Source organism: Acipenser ruthenus, chromosome 24 (genome assembly GCF_902713425.1).
Source record: "Acipenser ruthenus chromosome 24, fAciRut3.2 maternal haplotype, whole genome shotgun sequence".
NCBI classification, from domain to species: Eukaryota; Metazoa; Chordata; class Actinopteri; order Acipenseriformes; family Acipenseridae; genus Acipenser; species Acipenser ruthenus.
In genome coordinates, this window is record NC_081212.1 from 26737106 (window position 1) to 26758394 (window position 21289).

The 21289-nt window shown below is 42.5% G+C and overlaps 1 protein-coding gene across 4 annotated transcripts in view; it reads right to left on the reverse strand.

Moving 5' to 3' along the window:
* Positions 1-21289, reverse strand: part of LOC117429889 (multiple epidermal growth factor-like domains protein 11) — a 79694-nt gene that overhangs the window by 12473 nt on the left and 45932 nt on the right. For all 4 annotated transcript variants that reach the window (XR_009308443.1, XM_058999039.1, XM_058999037.1 and 1 more), the window contains exons 8-18: positions 17393-17639; positions 16624-16744; positions 16387-16523; positions 14554-14766; positions 13510-13684; positions 8539-8659; positions 8270-8433; positions 7631-7733; positions 3662-3808; positions 2099-2233; positions 362-490 (exon numbers count right to left, since the gene is read on the reverse strand). Coding sequence is in view for 3 of the 4 variants with exons in the window: in XM_058999039.1 (XP_058855022.1) it covers positions 362-490; positions 2099-2233; positions 3662-3808; positions 7631-7733; positions 8270-8433; positions 8539-8659; positions 13510-13684; positions 14554-14766; positions 16387-16523; positions 16624-16744; positions 17393-17639 (1692 nt within the window). In the remaining variant the exon portion in view is untranslated. The remainder of the gene's footprint in view (positions 1-361; positions 491-2098; positions 2234-3661; positions 3809-7630; positions 7734-8269; positions 8434-8538; positions 8660-13509; positions 13685-14553; positions 14767-16386; positions 16524-16623; positions 16745-17392; positions 17640-21289) is intronic.

Sequence of the window (21289 nt, forward strand, 5' to 3'; positions counted from 1 at the left end):
CATCCCTGGCTGTGTCTTCTTGTGTTTTTATACTTCTGTATACTGGTGTTCAGATGACAGATGATGGTTACGATTACAGGATGTGCTCTTTTTTTATTCTTCTGGTCCTGCACACTGTGTTACTAAGCAGGTGATATTTGCACGGTTCATTCTGCACACTGTGTTACTAAGCAGGTGATATTTGCACGGTTCATTCTGCACACTGTGTTACTAAGCAGGTGATATTTGCACGGTTCATTCTGCACACTGTGTTACTAAGCAGGTGATATTTGCACGGTTCATTCTGCACACTGTGTTACTAAGCAGGTGATATTTGCACGGTTCATTCTGCACACTGTGTTACTAAGCAGGTGATATTTACACTGGGAGCAGTCCTCTGTGATCCAGCCTGGGAAGCACTGGCAGGATCCATCGATGGGGTTGCAGGTGCCGTTGTTGGTACACAAGCAGACCTCGGCGCAGTTCTTTCCAAACTTTCCAGTGGCGCACACTGCTGGGACAAAGCACCATTCAGAACAGAGCCAACGTCAATGAATACTGCATGTGTGCAAATCACAGGGCGCACCGAACCAAATACTCTTTACAGAGACATCCACAAAACACTTCTACACATGGAGTGGAAAAAAAGGGATGCCAAGCAGCAAGTTACAAGATGCTTGGTACAAAACTTTTTAAAATGAAGAACGTTTCTTTTTTGGACATTCTTAATTATGAATAATATAAACTTGAAAATGATTTGCTTTGATATTACCCAGAGAAGAGGAAAGAACAGAACATTAGGGACTACTAATCAGATTTGTGTACATTTTTAATAAGGTGCATATTTCATTACTTCATGCCATTTTTTTAAATTAGAGGTTTAATTTTAAATTAAACCGCATATGGGTCATTATTTCAATACGCAGAGCAGGATTTTTAAAAGCACATAACTTGTTATTCAGAATGACAGCAGAAATTACAAAAATACTTCTGTCTGAACGCCATGCAAATTCAGAAAACAGGATCTGTGTGAAATTAGTTTATGAAATTAAATTATTCAAAAAGCATCTGTCACGCGAAACTTAATGATCAGCTTATTTTTCAATAAATGTGTTAGAACTCTCTTAATGTTCTCTAAGCCAGTTTTCACTTGCCATTTCCATTTTAAATTTTCTCTTACATTTCTAAACAGCAGGTCACTTAAGCCTTCTTCCAAACTGTAAATAGCAAAGGGAGCAGCTAGAACCTGGGCTTAGTGGAAGGCTGTGTGTCTGCAGGCCACTGATTAGACTAATGATAAACCCTTACAAAGTAATGAAGGTCAGCCAAAGTGCTGGTGGTTTTATTAGATTTTGTATTTGTAAGACAGTTTTCAAATCCATGAAAGTGAATTTTATATATTTCTTCTCATGTCTTAATTCATGCAAAGCCCAGTTAATTATAATGAAAAGTAATATCTATATTTAATCTATGTTTAATGATTCGCCAAAGTGTGGTGTAGCTTCTCAGGAAGACAGTCATTAGAAACTACAACCCACACACAGGCCTGCTCAGAACAAGCTTAATAAGCTAGATGTGTGAAGTCTCTAAATGTGTCGCCAAGTCTCTAAATGTGACTCCAAGTCTCTAAATGTGACTCCAGTTCCCCTGGATTGCAATGTGGAGCATGGCAGAATGCACTTTAAACATAGCATGTTAAAAATGTTTCTTCTGATTTGTCTTAATTTTCCTTAACACGAATAATTATTAGGGAATAATTACCCAGTATGTGTGGTGCTGGTTTGGAGTGTGTACAGTACAGTAGGTGCTGGTTTGGAGTGTGTACAGTACGTGTGGTGCTGGTTGAGTGTGTACAGTACAGGAGGTGCTTGTTTGGAGTGTGTACAGTACGTGTGGTGCTGGTTTGGAGTGTGTACAGTACAGTAGGTGCTGGTTTGGAGTGTGTACAGTACAGTAGGTGCTGGTTTGGAGTGTGTACAGTACAGTAGGTGCTGGTTTGGAGTGTGTACAGTACAGTAGGTGCTGGTTTGGAGTGTGTACAGTACAGTAGGTGCTGTGCTAGTGTAACGAGTGCCAGTGCACAGTGTATTGGAGGAGAGCTGCTGCCTGAAACACTTGCCTTGGTTGCAGAGGGAGCCGAAGAACCCCGGCAGGCACTCGCAGTGCCCGGTGATGTGGTGGCACGGCCCGTTACTGTGCACACAATGCGGGCATGCCTGGCTGCAGCAGTGCCCGTAAAACCCGGGAGAGCAGACTGGAAGGAGAGAAACAAACCATTTCATTAGCTTTTGTTTAACCTGGGAAGAACAAACTTTTGTCCGAGCACACAATAAATACCAAGTGGCATTCGATTTTACTTGAAACATTCAAAGCAGTAGATAACATCCCGGTCACCAAGCAAGGGGGAAAGCTGGACCAATACACCTGCTTGGCTGTTTTGGTTTGTTCTGATCTGCAAATATCAATTTAGTATCAATTAAGGAAACACAGGACTGATATTTTCCCGATAGAAGGCTATATAAACCTTTAAATCATCAGAGGGCATCAGTTCCACAGTGTCTAACCCTACCCCTGTCCTGTGCTTTAGCCAATCATTGTGAAAATGATGCAGAAAGCAGGCACAGAGGGTCAGAGCCCAGATGCTGCAGTGCTGTCGGGGTATCGGAGTGGAAACTATTTCTTGAAAGCTCTTTGTTTAAAACACACCTGCTTTGTGGCACTTTATTACAGGTTGACATTCCCTGTTGAAATAAACGTGCTGTGAATTCACTGATGACCTAAAGGTCTGTGCTTCCACTGTCACAGCAAAGCAGCTCTGGCCACGGCCTGACGGGAGAGCACCTGCTGTGCTGGTGAGAGTTGCGTTCTGAATCCTGCATGTCCTCGGGCACCAGATCTCTCAGCCCCCTTCCAGGGACGTGCTCTTGTGTGCATCGGCTCTCAGGCTGCGAGGCAGGGGCCGAGGAGGGCTCCCCGTTTCCACCCTGCATTTCTCTTTAGAATCAGATTCTTTAAATGGATAGAGCACTCCTGCTTTTATAATGGCTCTCCCCGGCTAGCAGAAGCTGGAAACGTCACAGCTAAGCCCCTGTTACCTTATTTCAGAACAATAAAGCTTCTCTCCCTGTCGGGTAGAATACATTTAGACTGACTTGTCAAGGGAAACTTTGGTCTTCTAAATAGGTCAGGGTAAGCGAAAAAGCAAACATGGATTTCAATAGGGTCAAGAATGCAGGGTTTCAAATTGAAAAGGCAGGTGAAAAACATATGCAGAATAACTGGAGAGTGGACATTATGAACTTACTGTAACTGTGACGATACCACACCATTCAAAAAGCAGGTTTCTTTTTCCCTCATCACATCAGCTTGTTGCATTTGATAATGTATTTGATAATGCAATAATAAAACAGTCAGCATAGTGTAGCTGCAATGCAGTTATTGCACCTGCTACCGCTAATCAGGGGGGTCAATCAATCAGGCCTGCTGCAAAACATCAAAGGGGTTCTTTTTATTCCTGTTCTAATGCCAAGCTTCTCAATCAAAACCTCCACGGATTTCGACTCAGCAGCTTGTTATCTAGTTCAATAGAAATCCCCCCAGCGGCTGCTCTTGAACATGCAGTGAATCGTGCTTTGTTTCAAGCTCCATTCCGGAGTGGATGCATGCGTGGCTCTGTGCTTACTTCTCTGGCAGGTGGCCCCTCTGTACCCAGGTGCGCACTCGCAGGTCCCGTCCTCAGGGGAGCACGATCCTCCGTTGTCACAGTTGCACGAGATGGAGCAGTTCGGCCCCCAGCGACCTTGAACACACACATTGTCACAGTGGATACCTGCAGTGAGGGAGGGAGAGAGATAGAGAGAAAACAGAGGTGTGCACAGTGTGTTAGTGCAATAACCGCGTGCAACCAACAGCTATTGACTCTCTTTAAAGTGAGCTGAAATGAAGACCTGAAGAAAGTCATATAGGTACATGCACCATCCCGAGCCTCCAGCCTTTACCACACTCCTCTGGATTTGTGTGCACCCTCTGTTTTTAAAGGGTTCCTTTTCTTTATTGCTATGTCCCTTGTAATTGCACAGTTTCCACTCCCATGTACTGTATATGTTTTTTTTTATGTGAATCTCTCTTTATTTGAGCGCAGGTAATAAGATTTTCTGGGGGGGAAACATAAACACACCACGTAATCCAGCGCACAGTTTTGTCAAGTTGTCTGCTTTGCTTGCAAGCTATCTAGCCCAAACAGCGTCAGGCAGGAAGTGCTGTTGTCAGCAGCAGAAAGGAAACGTGGCATTAACTTTGATTTCGAGAATCCCTGTGAGCGGCTCGATTCTGTAACAGAGGCTCCCAGCTGCCCGGCTTCAGCAGGGTTTGCGGGTGAAGCAGAGCTCTAGAGGCTCCCTCGCAGTAAGCAGCAGTTTTATCTTCACTGAACAGGCTCCCACGCACAATGGGGAGAAATCTGAGGGAATTGCAATGCAGGATATTACACTGCTCAGAGAAAATACTAAATCAGGGCATTTTCCATAGCCCTTGATATCTTCATCACAGCAGCACACTGTACATGAAAACATCTGTAAATCCCCTGAAACTGCACACTCACTGCACTGCTTTAAAATCCTTACTTTCTGAATTATTTTTAAAACATTTTTTAAGAGAGGGTAATAATAACGTACAGTCAGTTTGCAAAAAGCAAACAGATCATTTAAAAAAATGTGTATTGCTGCGGAAAACTGCACTTTGTTTCTACTTTGTTTTCCTGCCTGGGTTTATGTGTTTCATGTATGCCGGTGTTGTTTGAAATACTTCCTCTGAGTTATTAAAACAAAAAAGCCCTTAAAGTAAAGTTCTTTCAGTCTTATGACATTTTTATTTTACCAGCATTTTCATTAAAAGTTCTGAAAGCAAAAATGACGGGGGCTACTGTGACCATCTCTTTATCCATTCTGTTTCAGGGAGATGGGGTTTTATTTAAAGGTTGCGGAGCGTCTTGAGGGAACTGAGACTGTGAGTAACCTGCAGAAGTGCGGCCCGCGTATTCTTCCCCGCATGTCTCCAGCTCAAACCCCCTGTGTTTCCAGCCCTCGCTGATCCGAGACACACTACATTATGAAGCAGTCTTTTAAGACGGCATTCGTTTTGAACATTTCCTTTGACAGGGAATTTTTAAGTATAGGATGCCATTAAAGCACTATTAATCAAATACCTTTGAATTAAACCTGTGGAAATCTGAAGCTGATTTCAAATAGGCAATTATGGAATGAGGGCAGCTCTGACAGTGTGAGTCGACTGCTTATCTAAAACATGAAAGAACATATTCAATTATTAAAGTAAAAAAAAAAGGAGTTACACAAGTCACAGGGCAGCGGTGTTGACTATGGAAAATGATTTCTCGAAAACCTCTTTAAAACACCATGAAAACACTGAAATGAATCTCAGGATACAGATTTATTACTGAAATGATTTTTTCAGCCCCCTCATTTTCAGCTGCTATATTAATGACAGTATACCACTCTGAGTCTAATGAGTATAGGCAGCTGGTTTTTAATGGTGAAAATGAAAGACAGAGCCTCTTCTGTAGAGTTTGCTATTCCCATCTAAGATTGCCTGGGGTTCTAGCTGCCAATCAGAGAGGGGGTAAACATTTACACTTCCAAAAATCTTCCCATGTTCCAGTCTGCATGCCCCTGATTGCAGAAGCGAGTTGTCTGCATGGTTCATGTTGCACATTTTGCACAATTTGCAGTGAGACAAGGCAGCAGGTATTGCGGGATTCTCAATATCACTCCGCACAGTTCCATTTTTTTTAGAAATAAATTCTGTTGCCCAACCCACATGAAACATTTTACAGAAGTGTCAAGAATGTAGAATTTATAATAAGAAGTTCAAGTGCATAGTCTGGTTTGCAGCATTTAAAACGGTGTCTCTTGACATGCCCTTTCAACAGGACTGAATCTGCCTCTTCAAATATTACACAACTATGCAGCATTATTATTCATAGTAGTAGTAGTAGCAGTAATAGTATTGTATGTTTGATTTTAAAGACCTAATAGTCAAAACAATTGATTGGACCTCTGAATGCACTGTAATCTTAAGATTTAAATTGCTGCAGAACAATCTCCTTTGCTTTATCAGTGCATTCAAACCTGTATGAAAGCTAGCCAGGGAAATACACAAGGATCCTGTGGGAGTTTGCATTATACAGGAAAGCGCCAATAAGGATACTAAGCAAGAATGTAGAAAGAAAAGGTAACAAAAACCCAGCAAAAAAAAACCTGACAAATTCTTGTAAAACTGAAGCTTTATACTGTACATATATATATATTCAAGAAGAAAACTTTTAGCACTAAATATCAGGGAGTAGCATGACTATGAGTCAGAGGCCTGGTAGGTGTAGTGACTAAGTGTGGGCTCCCTCCTTGAAATGCAATCGCTTTCCCCCTGAGTAATGCCCTAATCAGCGAGTGTTGAATTAATGGGCCTGCAGGATGGCTTGGGAACAGCTCCTGCAGCTGACTGACAGCAGTGCCTCTGCTCCCAACTTTCAAATCACAGTCACAGGCCTCAGGCTTCACCCTTATCTTTGACCAGCTTTCTCTCCGCAGCCCCGGCTACTCAATCATACTGCCCAGACTGGGGACTGCTTTACCTTGTGACCACCACACAATATTCAGAGCACGAGAAAGCCTGCCGATAATGCATTTCAGTAGCTAATTAAATCCCCCTTCTAGGACGGCAATTCAGACATCATACCAATACAGCCCCACAAAGCCCTATAGGTATAACCTGTACAGTAACACCTTCTGAAGGCACAGTTAACCCTGTTACACGCTGTATAGTTTGCCAGCTGTAGTTATTCTGTAGAGTACTGCAGAATATAATGATCACCCTTGCTGTGACCTTCGTATCTTGGGATTTTGTGAGTTGTGCTTTCTGCAAGTCCATGGTCTTGTTATAAAACCTGTGCCTGTATAATGAAGTAACAGAAGGGTGATTGGTGGGGTTACCGTGCCGCAGGTAAGACAGCCACACATCCATTCTCTCTCTACATGGAAATCTTCCCCCAGCTTCTCTCCACTCTGTATTATATTGACTGCTATTTTATTTACGCAGGATTATACTTCCTGCTATACCCGTGCAATCCCATCCATCATTCTTTGTATATTTGTGTTTACACAAGATACAGCACATGGTAGAGGGCAGCGGATTAGAAATAATAATAGAATTATTCCTCATTTTACACTTTGTCTAAAATCGGGTTTTCTCACGCAGTAGCTGCTACAGGAAACAGTACCCTCTGAAAGTTCATGTTCTTGAGAGACTTGGCCTGTGCGTCGATAACAGTTTTAACTACATTTTAAAAACTGTCTAATCCTGTTATGCCCATCGAACAATCTCGCCTTCACACAGTTTAACGGAGCCACATTGTAGTTCACTAGAATGCTTGTAAAGGCTTGATCTTGACTATTTCCACCCTCCATTTAATCCATTCTCACAGTGAAGTTTACACAAGTTGGCCTATTCATTACCCAAGATAGCCCTTTCCTCTGATGTGCCTGGGTATATTTGTACATGAAAGAAGCAATATTAACAGTAGCATTGCATTGTATAGCATTGTATTACAGTCCTGCATTGCGCTGTATTGATTAGGTACCTGTCCACCCAGCTAGGCAGCGGCAGTACCCTGTGATGGGGTCACATCCATCCGCATGGCTACAGTCGCAACGCTCTCTGCACTCCAGACCGTACGTGCCATCCTAACAACAAACAGACCAAAAAAAAAAAAAATCACATAAACAGAATTTTTTTTATAAAAAGACAATTACATTTTCAGTTTTTATTTTCTCAGCTTCCAGCACCCATGCTAGAAAAGATCGAAAGCTACTACAAATCACACTGGCTATACAGATATTCATCATTTCCAACAGCAAGTATCTCAGCAGAGATGGCGAGGCGATACCCAGGTTTCGAATGCACTCTGAGCTTATCGCTTGTAAGGTTGAAGTGCATTAGCTCCCCTTTATAAAAAAAACTTCCTATAGTAAAAGCATAGCAAAGTGTAATGAAGCATAGTGAAAGCATGGTAAAGAAACATAGGTAAGCTTTTTATGAAGAATCGCGAGGTATGGTACATTAATAAACATGGCAAAGCAGGGTAAACCATGTTAAAGGCATACGATAACCATGGGAAAAGCATGCTCAATTCCGTGGTAAACTTTTATAAGGACATTTTAAGCCTGTTACCCATGTTTTTGTTTAGCTTTGTTTTTTAAAAGACGAAACGAAGACTGACCGGGCAGGGCTGGTCACAGCTGCCCCCCCTCCAGCCCGGAGAGCAGGTGCAGGAGCCGTCCATGGGGTTACAAGCGGCTCCATTGGCACAGAAGCACGTCTGGTTACAGTTCAGACCCCATGTGCCGCTCGAGCACAGGATGGAGCAGTCCACACCCTGCCACCCTGACCACACGCCACACAGAGAGAAGAGAAACAGTGGGGCCCGGTTAAAAATCACATCACACACAGGATAGGTGAACATTAAGACATTCCTGTATATTCCTGTACCTTCTCTGCAAATACAGGAGCCGTCGATGGGGTAGCATGTGGCCTCGTTCCTGCAGTTACACACAGAGGAGCAGTTGGCTCCGTACGACCCAGAGGTGCAGGGGAGGGAGCAGTCTTCTCCCTGCCATTGAAGGAAAAGGCAAACTTTTTAAACAGTGAACAACACAGCAGCTACATACTGCAGAAGGCTGACATCGTAGGTATCACTTTCAAACCACAACAGCGCTCTGCTTGTATTTGTGAGAATTGTCTCTCCTAAGCTCCCCTGTCTCGTGTTTACAGGCAGGTACAATACATTTCTTCGTTTTCACGGCGGATAATACATTATGTACACTTTTTTTTTTTAGACTAATGATTTGGAAAGTCAGATTCTTCTGTCTTTTGTTTCTGGTCACCTTAAGCACATCTTTAAGGTAGTTGGCAGGCCAGCATTTGAATTTGTTCTTTCTCATCCCCTGTCAGGCACAGTGCTGGCAATGACAAAGTTCCTGTCTCTCTGTTCATCAAACTTTTCTCATGGTGTTGGACCTGGGGGCATTTGAGGCTAACCTCGCTCAACCCCATCCTTCCCCAGACACCTTTAATTAAATGAGCCTATAAAAGAACCATACTCTTCCTCAGCAGTAATATACAGTGTGTCGTTCTCTACAGGATTTCTTTCTTTTACCTTTCGGTGTGGAGGCCTCTGGGATGGAGACGGTCCCTCAGCTACTTATCCACTATTTATCTGTGGATTTTAAACAGGCGCAGTGGAGCCAGGGTCCTGACTGACAGCTGACAAGGTTATTTAAATTCCCAATTAGCAACCTAGAAGCCGAAAGTCAGAAATGTACAGCAGTGGAAAATGCTGCGTGCTGAACTGGTTATTAACATAGTGAACTGGGTTTAAAGATTAGCCCCCTGGAAGCCAAGCTTGTAGGTTCTGCTTGAGGCGTCTGGTGCCTTACGGTGCTTTCCTGCAGCCCATATGCACAGTTCCAGGTAAAGCGATACTTGGTGCAGTTTTCAGTGCTGTTTCTCGTAACCTTTCCCGCTTCTGGGTACCGTGTCTTATCTTCACCCTGCTGCACTGATGCTGATTGTCTTTGTGATCTTTCTTATCTGGGGTGCCTGGAAATCTGAAAACAAAGGTTTCACCGGAGGTGGCTTTTCCGTGCCCTTTGTACAAAGCAGAACAAACTCAACAATGTGCCCTTGCTGCAGAATTCCATCAAAACAGGAGCACACTTATTTATTTATTATATTTTTCACATTTAAAAAAAAATCATGTTCCAGTGTTATTTGACTGCATTTGTATATATTAGTATACAATACTATATATATATATATATATATATATATATATATATATATATATATATACATGCTTCTGATCTGCTCTTCGTATGATTGATTGATTTAGATCCACTTTAATTAAAAAAAAGAAGCAGTCAGAAATATGTCATATATAGAGTCAGATACTGGATATCACTTCCACTGGGGGCTTCCAGAATGAAAAGGGTTAAAATGATGGCCGATCGAAGCTATAGACCCGGAGAGAATAGATGACTTCTGAATACGGACGTTTTTGCTAAACAAAACAAAACAAAACAAAACAGCCTTTTCATTTCATCCATAACCGCTAGACGTACAGCGATACATCAACAGAAATTCAAAGTGCCACTTTTTTCTTTATTATACCGCAATCAGATCAATCGTTTTCGGAGCAGCGTAGATGAATAACTGAACAACGGAAAGCAAACTTTTAATGACTACCCTCAAAACCAGGGATCTCATTTAAATACCACAAACATCAGCAGACATCAAATATCATTAAACCGATAACATGAAGCCCATAGCGGGAAACACCTATTTAATTATCTTCCTGTACGCCAGGCGAGGCTGTGACTTTTCCAATAAGCACTGTGCTGGAAACTTGTTTTCCAGGGCCGTAGGAAGGCTTATTCCATCTCCATCCCCCAGGGGATTAGTCTCCCCTGACTTCATCAAAAACCAGAAAAAAACACATTCTTCCAGATTGAATTCCTTCAACAACACCCAAGACTTCACCTTTAATTATCAGTGAAAGCACCTGGTTCTGAAAGACCCAGCTGAATTACACTTGCTGATCGAGGTTAATCACTGATTTCAAACGCTGTGAAGATCTGTCACTGTGGACTGTATCTGTGTGGCATTTCTGTACATTTCTACAGTTCCATTCTTCTGAAGTCTTAGCCCTGGGCTGAGGGATATGACAGCTAGGTAATTGACCAACATTAGTTTTCAGTTGCATATATGCATGTATAGAGTTTTGACATTTATACAGTAGTGTGCAGATGTATTAGAACACCCCAAGGTTTTCAATTTATGTGCTTTATATACCTACTTGTATGAAAACCAATGGGCGTCAGAATTTAAATTTCCGCTCAGTAATCAGAGATATAAAAACAATAGGCACTTGTGTGTGAAAATGTTAGACCGCTTTGTGCTTTAATCTTAAATTTTGACAATTTTTCAATTCCAGTGGTTTGATTTCATATGCACGAAAAAATCAAAACAACAGAAGCAATGGGGTGTGTAATAAATGTGCACGCTACTGTACAAGTGGAATACGAATCCCCACTGCCACTGTGGAACTCACACACAGGGATTCTTACCTGAGGTCTGTTCTACCCATTCTGTACACGAACAGACCTTCAATTATACAGACTAGCCAGATTAAAAAGTGTCATGCATTTCATCTCGATTCACTAATCTGCTTTTGAATTCCCTTGCAAAGTAGTAAAACTGCCACATTTCTTTAGTACAAAGCATAGTTAACACACAATCATAATGGGGTGTCATCACCTATTACATGCAATGACAATAGTTCTAATTATAATGTCAGACTACCTCTGGCTGTGCTGCCTCTGTGTATCATTGACGATTGTCTCCCAGGACAGCAGGAGGTTCTGTCTTGATCCAATATCAAGTGAACAAGTTAAACCTGCTTCTGCAGGAATGATTCATTATACATCCAAACAGGCAGGAAGGAAGCACTGAGGGTCAGCATCTTGTTTCCAGGAATTAATGTAATGAAATGTGCATTGGGAATTTAGTCAGGCCAGAATATTTGGGCAACATTATATAGCCATGGCACCAAGACGAACAGGTACAGAGCTGAACATTATATAGCCATGGCACCAAGACGAACATTATATAGCCATGGCACCAAGATGAACATTATATAGCCATGGCACCAAGATGAACATTATATAGCCATGGCGCCAAGATGAACATTATATAGCCATGGCACCAAGACGAACATTATATAGCCATGGCGCCAAGATCATCATTATATAGCCATGGCACCAAGATGAACATTATATAGCCATGGCGCCAAGATCATCATTATATAGCCATGGCACCAAGATGAACATTATATAGCCATGGCACCAAGATGAACATTATATAGCCATGGCACCAAGATGAACATTATATAGCCATGGCACCAAGATGAACATTATATAGCCATGGCACCAAGATGAACATTATATAGCCATGGCGCCAAGATGAACATTATATAGCCATGGCACCAAGATGAACATTATATAGCCATGGCACCAAGATGAACATTATATAGCCATGGCGCCAAGATGAACATTATATAGCCATGGCACCAAGATGAACAGGTACAGAGCTGAACATTGTTTTTCTGGTATAGGGGGTATTTCAGCAGTTTGTACTCTAATCATTTAACAGTTATTTATCTATTGCAAATAAACTTCAAGGGATCCGAGATTACGCATATATTCGTTTTCTACAGCACTGGTAGAGTGTGTGGTACAGTATTAACAAGGGGGACTGTGAAGAACACATCCCAGACGATACTCCAGCATCAATGAGATGGATTTTCTCTGGGTCTAATTACATACAGGATTGTTTTTGAAACCTTGGTGTCAGAAGAACCCTCCAACCAAGCTAATGTATTCACGACAGCGCGGCACGGTTTCGTCAGTTTCTTCACACCTACGGTAATGAAGTCTTCTGGCAGAAACCCATTGCCCCTCTGGGTGTTTTTAATTACGCTCAGCAGATGCGGTTATTGGTGCTGAAGACAAAACTTGGATCCAGGTCAGAGGAACAGGTGGAAGAAATTACAAGTGCCTGCTGGCTGATTACCCTGGTGTCAGATTGTGGAGCGCTGTCGTGGTGGAGCCCAGTGAGGAGCCGGAATGCACAGCGCTGAGAGCCAGTAGACTGGGTAGTGGTTGACAGGATGCCTTATCCAAGGGAGCGCTAGCGTTTTGACTGGACCCGGGTTCAAAACCCCGCTGCCGATGCTATGTCCTCACTCAGATGGCATATACATGTCAACAGGATCAGTGCTGCCCCCTGCTGGATTGCATGTGTGCATTCGCTGTAGTGGTATTCTCCCCACTTTCTGGCCCCTTGGCTTTTGTTGTTGAGGCAAAGGGGCTGTGATTGTGTATTAAATGTATTAATGTCATAGTAGGCACAGCCAGGGCTGTGGATCTCAGAGCTCAATATGATTCTATTGTTCCCTACTTGTTGTCTTTTAAAATGTTGACGTTTTTTATTTTTTCCTCCACACATGCATTCCCTTATCCCATTCCCAGCTCTCCCAGCTCAGCAGCCAGTTTGACAAGCCTGCAGGCTCCCCTCACACTGGCCAAGCCCCCTGTCTGGAGGTGCCTGAACAGGGCTGATAAAGACCCAGTTTTTCCAGAATTCCCCAGAGAACAGCTCTCGCTTATCTCAGCGGGGAACAGAGGACATAATGACATGCTGCAGCATGCAAACCCACTGCCTGTGTCACAATGCATAACCATCCCACAGGGTGCAGCCTGGACAGAAAGCCATGGACACAGCCCTGTTACAAACACTGTGCAGGTGGTGTGGGTAGACTGCATATGTGAGGGTTAGGATTAGATGTAGAGTTAGAGGTAGGAATAGGGATAAGGGTTAGGGTTGCTGGAGTGAAAGGCTTACCATGTACCCTGGTGCACAGATGCACTTCCCAGTGATGCTGTCACAGTCAGCCCCATTGTCACAGGCACACAGCTGCTGGCATCCCTCCCCGTAGTATCGCGGTGGGCAGGTCTCGTTGCAGTACAGCCCAGCCCAGCCTGCTGCACATGTGCACTCTCCAGACAGGGGGTGGCAGCTGCAGGAACAACGCAACACAGTTTAGTGGAGTTACTCACTGTCACTGAATGTGTGCACTGGCCTCTTAGAGCAGAGGTACCCATCCTGTATCTCAATATGAAGATTTCTGTCATGTGAATGGACTTCTAGCAAATGAACTGTCAGCTGAGTGTATTCTTATTGTCTGCAAATATATTGCTGTGGCAAAAGCCCTACATGTAAATAGTGTTTGTGTGTGTGTGGAATATTGGGTTGGCAGGGAGGGGGTTAAAATCCCCCCCCCCCCCTCCAGCCACATGGCATATAAGGAAGTGAAACTCCTTGTTTGGTAGAAGGTGTCTGGGTGGTGTTTAGGGCAGTGCTTGTAGTGGTATTGTGTGTCAGTGAAGGCGAATGTCCAGCCTGACCTCAGCACTGTTTTGTTTAACCTTTTATTTTGGCCCTCGTGCTTGTTTATTTGGTTCTTTTGTTTGAGTTAATAAACCGTGTGCACCAGCATTTTAAACTGCAGCTTTTCATGTCTCAGTCTCATTCCTGACGTCGTCCTGCTACAACTGTATTAAAACCTTTCAACCCTCTTGAGTTTTGAATTATATCCATCCCCGACTAGTCAGAAAAGGTTTGTTCATTCCGGCACGCCACCAAAGTAATAACCCCACTATGAAAATATACAATAATGCAATCAATAGCAATATACAATAAATAAAACAAAACCAAAGCAATAAAAACCCCAATGTTTTCTGCAGCGCAGCTTGCACGCTCCTCTGTAATGGAAAAGGTATTTATTTGCAGCTCTTCACCAATCTAATACAGTAACTGAAGCTCTCTGCTGTGTGCTGATTTTGTTCTCAGCAGCAGTGCTGGATGTTCGGAGCAGTGTTTCCATACCTGAGCGTGTTCGTGGCGTTGCACGGACAGTGCTTGTTGCACTTGAACCCGTACAGGCCATCTGGACACAGCCTCTCTTGGCAATGAGCTCCTTTGAACCCGGGCTCACACATGCAGGCTCCGTTAATGTGGTAACACTTTGCCCCATTCAGACAGTCGCACTTCTGGGAGCAGTGAAGGCCGTACGTGCCAATAGGGCACTCCTCCTGACACCTGGGTTAAAACAGCAGTTCAGATTAAAGACACAAAGGCAAGGACAGAGAAAGGGGGAATGGAAGGAATCATCAACCTCCACTAAAACACTGGCCTTTAAAGAACAGCGAGGCAGTGGCTCCATCTCGCTGCATTTCTTTACGTTGGATACTATTTTAAAATGCAAAGATTACACAAGTTTCTGAGACTGAAGTGCGAAACGAAAACTGCAGAAAATCACCATCCCAAACAAATGTTCCTTATAAGATTCTTTGCTTTGCATACACTTTGAAAACCCTGCAATGAAATTATCTTTTAATGTGTTGGGCTTACTTTTAAGATGCCCAGTGAATCACAGCAAGCAAAGTTGAAATTTGCATACATATTCTGTTTCTGTACCAATAACTTTCACATGGGGCAAAACCCAGGGCACAGGCAAGCTTTTTCACTGTCTGCTGCACGAAGGCTTTCTTGTACTCCAGAATAGAAAAAGCATCACTAAAGCTAATGACAGATGGGGAAATGTCTTTTAAGATGGTAGCATCTTGAGCCCCACAGTGTGTAGAGAACAGTGGGGATGGATCAGAGGTAGATATTGTTGGACAGTCTTCACAAGTCCACTCTGTTGCCTCCAGCTGCTCAGCCATGCAGTTAAGTCAGAGCAGTGGAGCCAATGGATGTTTCTACAATGAGGCACTCATAGACCACAGGTGAGTATAGTTTCACAAGCCAGTGGAAGGCAGCTGCAGTGAAAATTATATTCACATATAATCAGGTTATGTAATTTGTGTAAAAAAAGTAATAATACAAGACAACAAGCTATCACTCATCCATTTGCATCCTTTGAAACTTTACATTTGCAATGTGACTTTCACTAGGCGGTTCAGACAGTAATAGTAATTAATCTAATAAGGGCTACCAAGATTCCTAACAATGGAACCTAAAGACACCCACAGTATGAGTCGGCCACACGGCTAGAAATTCTCTCCTGGAAAATCATCAATCTGATGTGTCCAATAAAGCCATTAGGAGCCAGATAAATAGCTCAATTAAATTACAAAATGGACTAGTTATGTTTCAAGTTGAAATTACATTGGCTTTTGCCTTATCTGGAGGGACTAGCATTATTGTATGAACTGAACACTAACACAATCCAGGAATATTCAAGGCAGGTTAATTTGGTTGTCACTGACAAAATGAATGAGGGCAATTTTACAAAATATTAAACAAAAGACAATGATTTCTCTCGATGGAAAACCTTCCTGGATAATTGTTTTAGCGGTGAAAGGAAGTCTGGCCTCCTTTGTTTAAAATGTCTGTAATATAAATTGTTAGAGAGTCAGTAGAGTTAGATGTCGTTTGAATACATTTCTTTGTTACATTTCCCTCTCTTTTTGATCATGTTGCTACATTTCCCTCTCTTTTTGTTGTCATGTTTCTGAGTGGTTCCGCTCCCACATTGAGTATGATCATTTCTCTTCTACAGCACGTCTGTCTTTACCTGATGCTGTGCTTTGGATACAGCACCCTAGTGTGCTTCATGTACTTACAATTTTCACCGAGTCATTAAGGAATCAATCTATATAAGGCTGTACCTCATACTGTGTCTCATTGTCTGGTAGAATGTGGCCGTGCCCATACCTCTCCCCGGTGTATCCGGCTGTGCAGTCACACTGTCCTGTCACGTGATCACACTGGCCTCCGTTGTGGCAGAGGCAGTCCTGGGTGCAGTTGATACCAAACTTCCCATAAGGGCAGGGCTGGGCGCATACTGAGCCCTGATGGGAGAGGGGAGAGGGGATATACAAAGAGAGCAATGAGTGGCTGTACAGATCACTGACACAACAGTGTGACTCTACAAGTTCCCTGCCCACGTACCATCCAGCCGTCCGGGCAGGAGCACTCTCCGGTGATGTGGTGGCAGATCCCTCCGTTCTGACACGGGCAGCGCAGCTCACACTGGGCCCCGTGACTGCCCGGGGGGCAGCGCTCCTCGCAGCTGGAAAACACAGCCAGCAAGCAGGTGAGAAAGCAGGGCCCTGCACAAAGTTTAGCCAAGAAGATCTGCACAACAAAGAGTTTCCCATGCATTTCCCACAACCCTACTAAGCATTTTCTTTATATTTTATAGTGTGTTGACCTTATCTGTTAGTACTTATCTAGCTAATGCTCATAAGCAAAGCTTCAATTCAGCCAATCCTATTAAATCAAGTGCAGAGCATCCCTGGAAACCAGATGTTTCTAATAATAATTGGCCAGTCTTGTATGCGCCCTATGCTTTTGAATGCTCGACTACAGTCTTCCATGCCTTCAACATGGTATGCAGAAGCAGACTTTTATAAAGAGACGTCAAACACGAGGAGTGTGTTAGCTTATGGAGTGTCTGATCCACTGGATACTTCATTACATGTGGATGAAGTGCAGTCATTATGCAAATCCATAACTTTAAAACAGTCACAATTCACAAAGATACTGAGTTTCTTAGTTCCCCTCTTTGCAAAGAAAGGGTAAAATATACATAACTATAAAAAAAAAACCAAGGCAAACATGATCCCTACAGCCAGGTCTGGTTTTAAACATACTGCTGATTCCTATACAGTGCAGCACCACCCCCACACCAGTATAAATAACCCAGCAATGTACTTACAAGGCTCCGGTGTACCCCGGTGCGCAGCGGCACTCCCCGGTCTCATGGGCACACGTGGCTCCATTCTGACACTGACACTGGAGCTGACAACCCTTCCCATAGCTCCCGTGGTCACAGGGCTCCTCACACCTCCAGCCCAGGTACCCGTCGGTGCACACACAGGCTCCTGTGATGGGGTTGCACAGGGCTCCATTCTGACACTGGCACCGGTTACTGCAGTGCGGGCCCCAGTGATCGCTCTCACAGCCTGCAAAGACAGCACCCGCATCTGGGGTTACACTGCACAGACCGACAGAGGAACGATCTTAATAGACATGCGGTCCTAATGGAGGTAGATCTTTATATTGTACAGCAGCGTGCACGTTTGTTACAACACCCCATGCATGGTTGTGCATATGAAATCAAACCACTGTAGCTGAACATCTTGGCAAATGAGGGATTGTCTAATTTAATTGATGACTTTAATAGGCCACTCATGCAATTCATTTTAAATAGTAAGAGAAAAGGAACACAGAGCCACACATGGTAAAATGCAGGAGACTTTTTAGAAGTTGTTTAAGATGCAAAAAGTGCTCTACCATTTTGAGTGCCTATTGTTTCTATATCACTGACCGGAAATTGAAATTCACACCCAGAGGTTTTCATGCAGGTACGTATATAAAAGGACAAATGTTGAAGTGCTCTAATACATTTGCACACTACTGTACATTTAATATTTTCAGAGTTATTGATCAAGTAAAGTCGGTTTGTATGTATTTTAATTGCAATGGCAGGTTCAATCACATCACTTAATTGCTAAACTTCTTGTTAATACATTTCCTCTGCATAATTGTCAGTGTAAACCAGCTTGAGACTATCGCAATTCATCATGCTTTCCTATCATGATCGCATTACACTTTCACTATGCCTCACTACACTTTGTGGTTTATCGCCATACACTGCAGTACTGTTCTGTAAGGGTTATAATACTGTGTCGTGTTATTAGCTGAATTTGATGCATTTAAATCCATATTAAACAATAATAAGATAATCCATACAAAGAGTTTTAAATGACGAATCTAGCCCGGACGAGTCCAGTATTCATTAAATAAAGGTTTGAGACGGGGTCCTTTCCAGTGTAGTCTTTCTTTTCAGGCTCCTGGCATGATTAAGTGTTCTTGGCAGCACTAGTCTTACCCCTGGGTTTCCAAGAACAGCATTTAGCTGTTTAACATTGTTTCATATCCCAAATGAATGCAACTTATTGATTTAATAAATGCATTGTTATGCTCCTCAGCTGACACAGGGATGGGATCTCTGCACAAATGATTTCTCGAAAGGTTGATCTGTGCCACGTTGCAGACCCGCAAGCATTAAATCTGCAAGACTTAAAGTGGCAGCTCTAATATATGGACAGTTCACAAGCATTACTTCCCAGGCTGACACATGAGGTCAGCGCTCACAATCCATCATGTCGCTTTGCATCGATGAAAAGCTCTATAGTACCTGTACTGTATGTCACAAAAAAAATACAAAGAATAAGAGAAAAAAAGATCTTCGATCAAGGGGATTGTTAAACCATTCCTCACATTCTGTAAAAGAAAAAAACTTAATAATAATAAGCCTTCAATCAGTATTGCAGTGTGCTTACCGGATGTGAATACTGCTCTTTATCATGGTATATTCAGTAGGTCCCATGGATTATTAACCCCTAATGCAGACACTGTTTCATTTTCACAACTTCCTCGTTCCAATCAGCTCAGCATGGCATGCAATTTGAAGTATTTAAGCTCCCTAGTCCGAATTCAGATGCTTCAGCATATTTGACTACCTTCTAATTTGCTACACACAAAAAGTTTTCTGGACATTAAATCGTATTTATAAAGAACATCTACAGTCTGAAGTTTTCAAGCTGCCACAGCTGCCTATCCACTGCCCAATGACTTAAACAAGTTTCCCATAGCAGAAGCACAGCAGAATGTAGTAAAGCACAGTGAAAGCATGGTAAAGCACAGGTAAGCATTGTAAAGAATAGAGAGGTAGGGTAAATTAATAAACATGTCAAACCAGGGTAAACTATGCTAAATGCACAGTATAACCATGGCAAAAGCATGCAAAAATACCATGGTAAACTTTTATAAGGGCGATAGAGAGAGGATAGTCACAAAACAAATCAATATACCAAAAGGATAATGAAATAATGTATATAAAATACCTGGTTATTAGATGACATTCCCACTCATAAGTGTATTTTATGATAATGCAGCATCGAAAAACCTTAAACTAAAACTTATTTCTGTTTGACCAAGAACCAAGACCGTACTGCTCTGTGTTTAATTTTAAAAACCTTTTCACTTTCCCTAATCAATACATTTTACAAGGTGCGAAGAAAAGTTCAGAGGTTAATTGAGTCAGTAAACATTTTAAAAAGGTATTAAAAAAGGGAATTAGTTTATCAAAACGCTTCCAACGTGAAGCTATTCAGTCATTAACCTGGTGTCAGCGAGTTAAGAATCTGGAATACAGTGAAGCACAAGGTGTTCCAGATAAAGAGATGGGGTTATTCGTAATTAAATGCAGGTATTACAGCACTAGTCACGTCACTGATCTCTTAATGAAGATTTCATTTCACTTTAACAGGACTTGACAATACAAGTTAACCAGATCATGTTCTAATGATCCTTTTAAACTGAAAAATAAAAACAAACTAATAAAGCAAAAAGAGGAGCCCCGGCGACAGAACATACTCCAGCATTGTGCTTTAATGACTGCAGCATCCGAGACAGTCCGAGTGATGAACGTCTAACAGTTCATTAAAGCCTGCTGTTACACAACCTGTCAATTCACAGTATTAAGAGCCCCAGGTCTCTTGCAAAGCGCCTTGACAGTTATTCCAATGTTATTTATGAGTTTATTGATGAGAGTATGTAGCTACAAGAAAAGATTCTAAAACATTTTTCAAAACCTGATTGTTCTAAATAAAACTTCCAATAATAGGAATAGATTCTGCTGACTCGCTTGAAAACTCCAGAGTAGAGTATTGTGCAGCTTTCATCTGTGCTGCTGTGCACTGTGAGCAGAACTTTCCATACAGAGCAGCTTTTTCAAACGTCAGCAGAGGCTATTAAAAAGAACAATCAGAGTATTATAGACAAAAAAAAAAAAAAAAGATAGACGTTAAATTGATGTTTTTCATTAACTTAAAAATAAATAAACTTGTCTGGATGTCATTTGTAGCCGGAGCCCTCCTTTCTGATAGATGGCACTTTCTCGTAACATTATTAAAGACACAGTGTGCAGTCCATTGGAGAAGGTGTTCTATTAAACTTGCCTCCTGTTGGTTACAGCACCGAGCCACGAGTCATGTATTTTAATTACGGTTCTAGAGAGCGGAATACAGTGACTGAAGCCCCACTTGAGGTTGCTATAGTACAGTATACTACACAGACATACCACCCTGAACGCCATTCAAAATGTTGCACTGTCCAAATGACCTTTTCCTGATGAACAAAACTACGGAAGAAAAAAATGTGTCACTCTGCACAGGAAAAAGTCAGACTACAGAAATAGATTCTTCAATGTTTCAAAGCTTTAAAGCTCAGATCAAACAACAATGGATTAAGCCAGTAAGTTCCAAGGTGTTAGGAGGCACAGTCACCTTGACAGAGCATTTCAAAATCCTGTCAGAGTCCAGTCTCTAAGACTAGACCAGGAATGTGTAAAACCGAGTTCTTAGAATAAAAAGTGAAACCTGCAGTCAAGCTTGGGTTAAGTCTAAGCAGGCTCGTCTGTGACTTGTACAAGTAAACGAGAGACTTGACTCAATACATAACAGTGCCAGAAAGTGTCCAGCAAGCCACGGCCTACCTGCCTGCCTGCCAGCCTGCCTGCCTGCCTGCCTGCCTGCCAGCCTGCCTG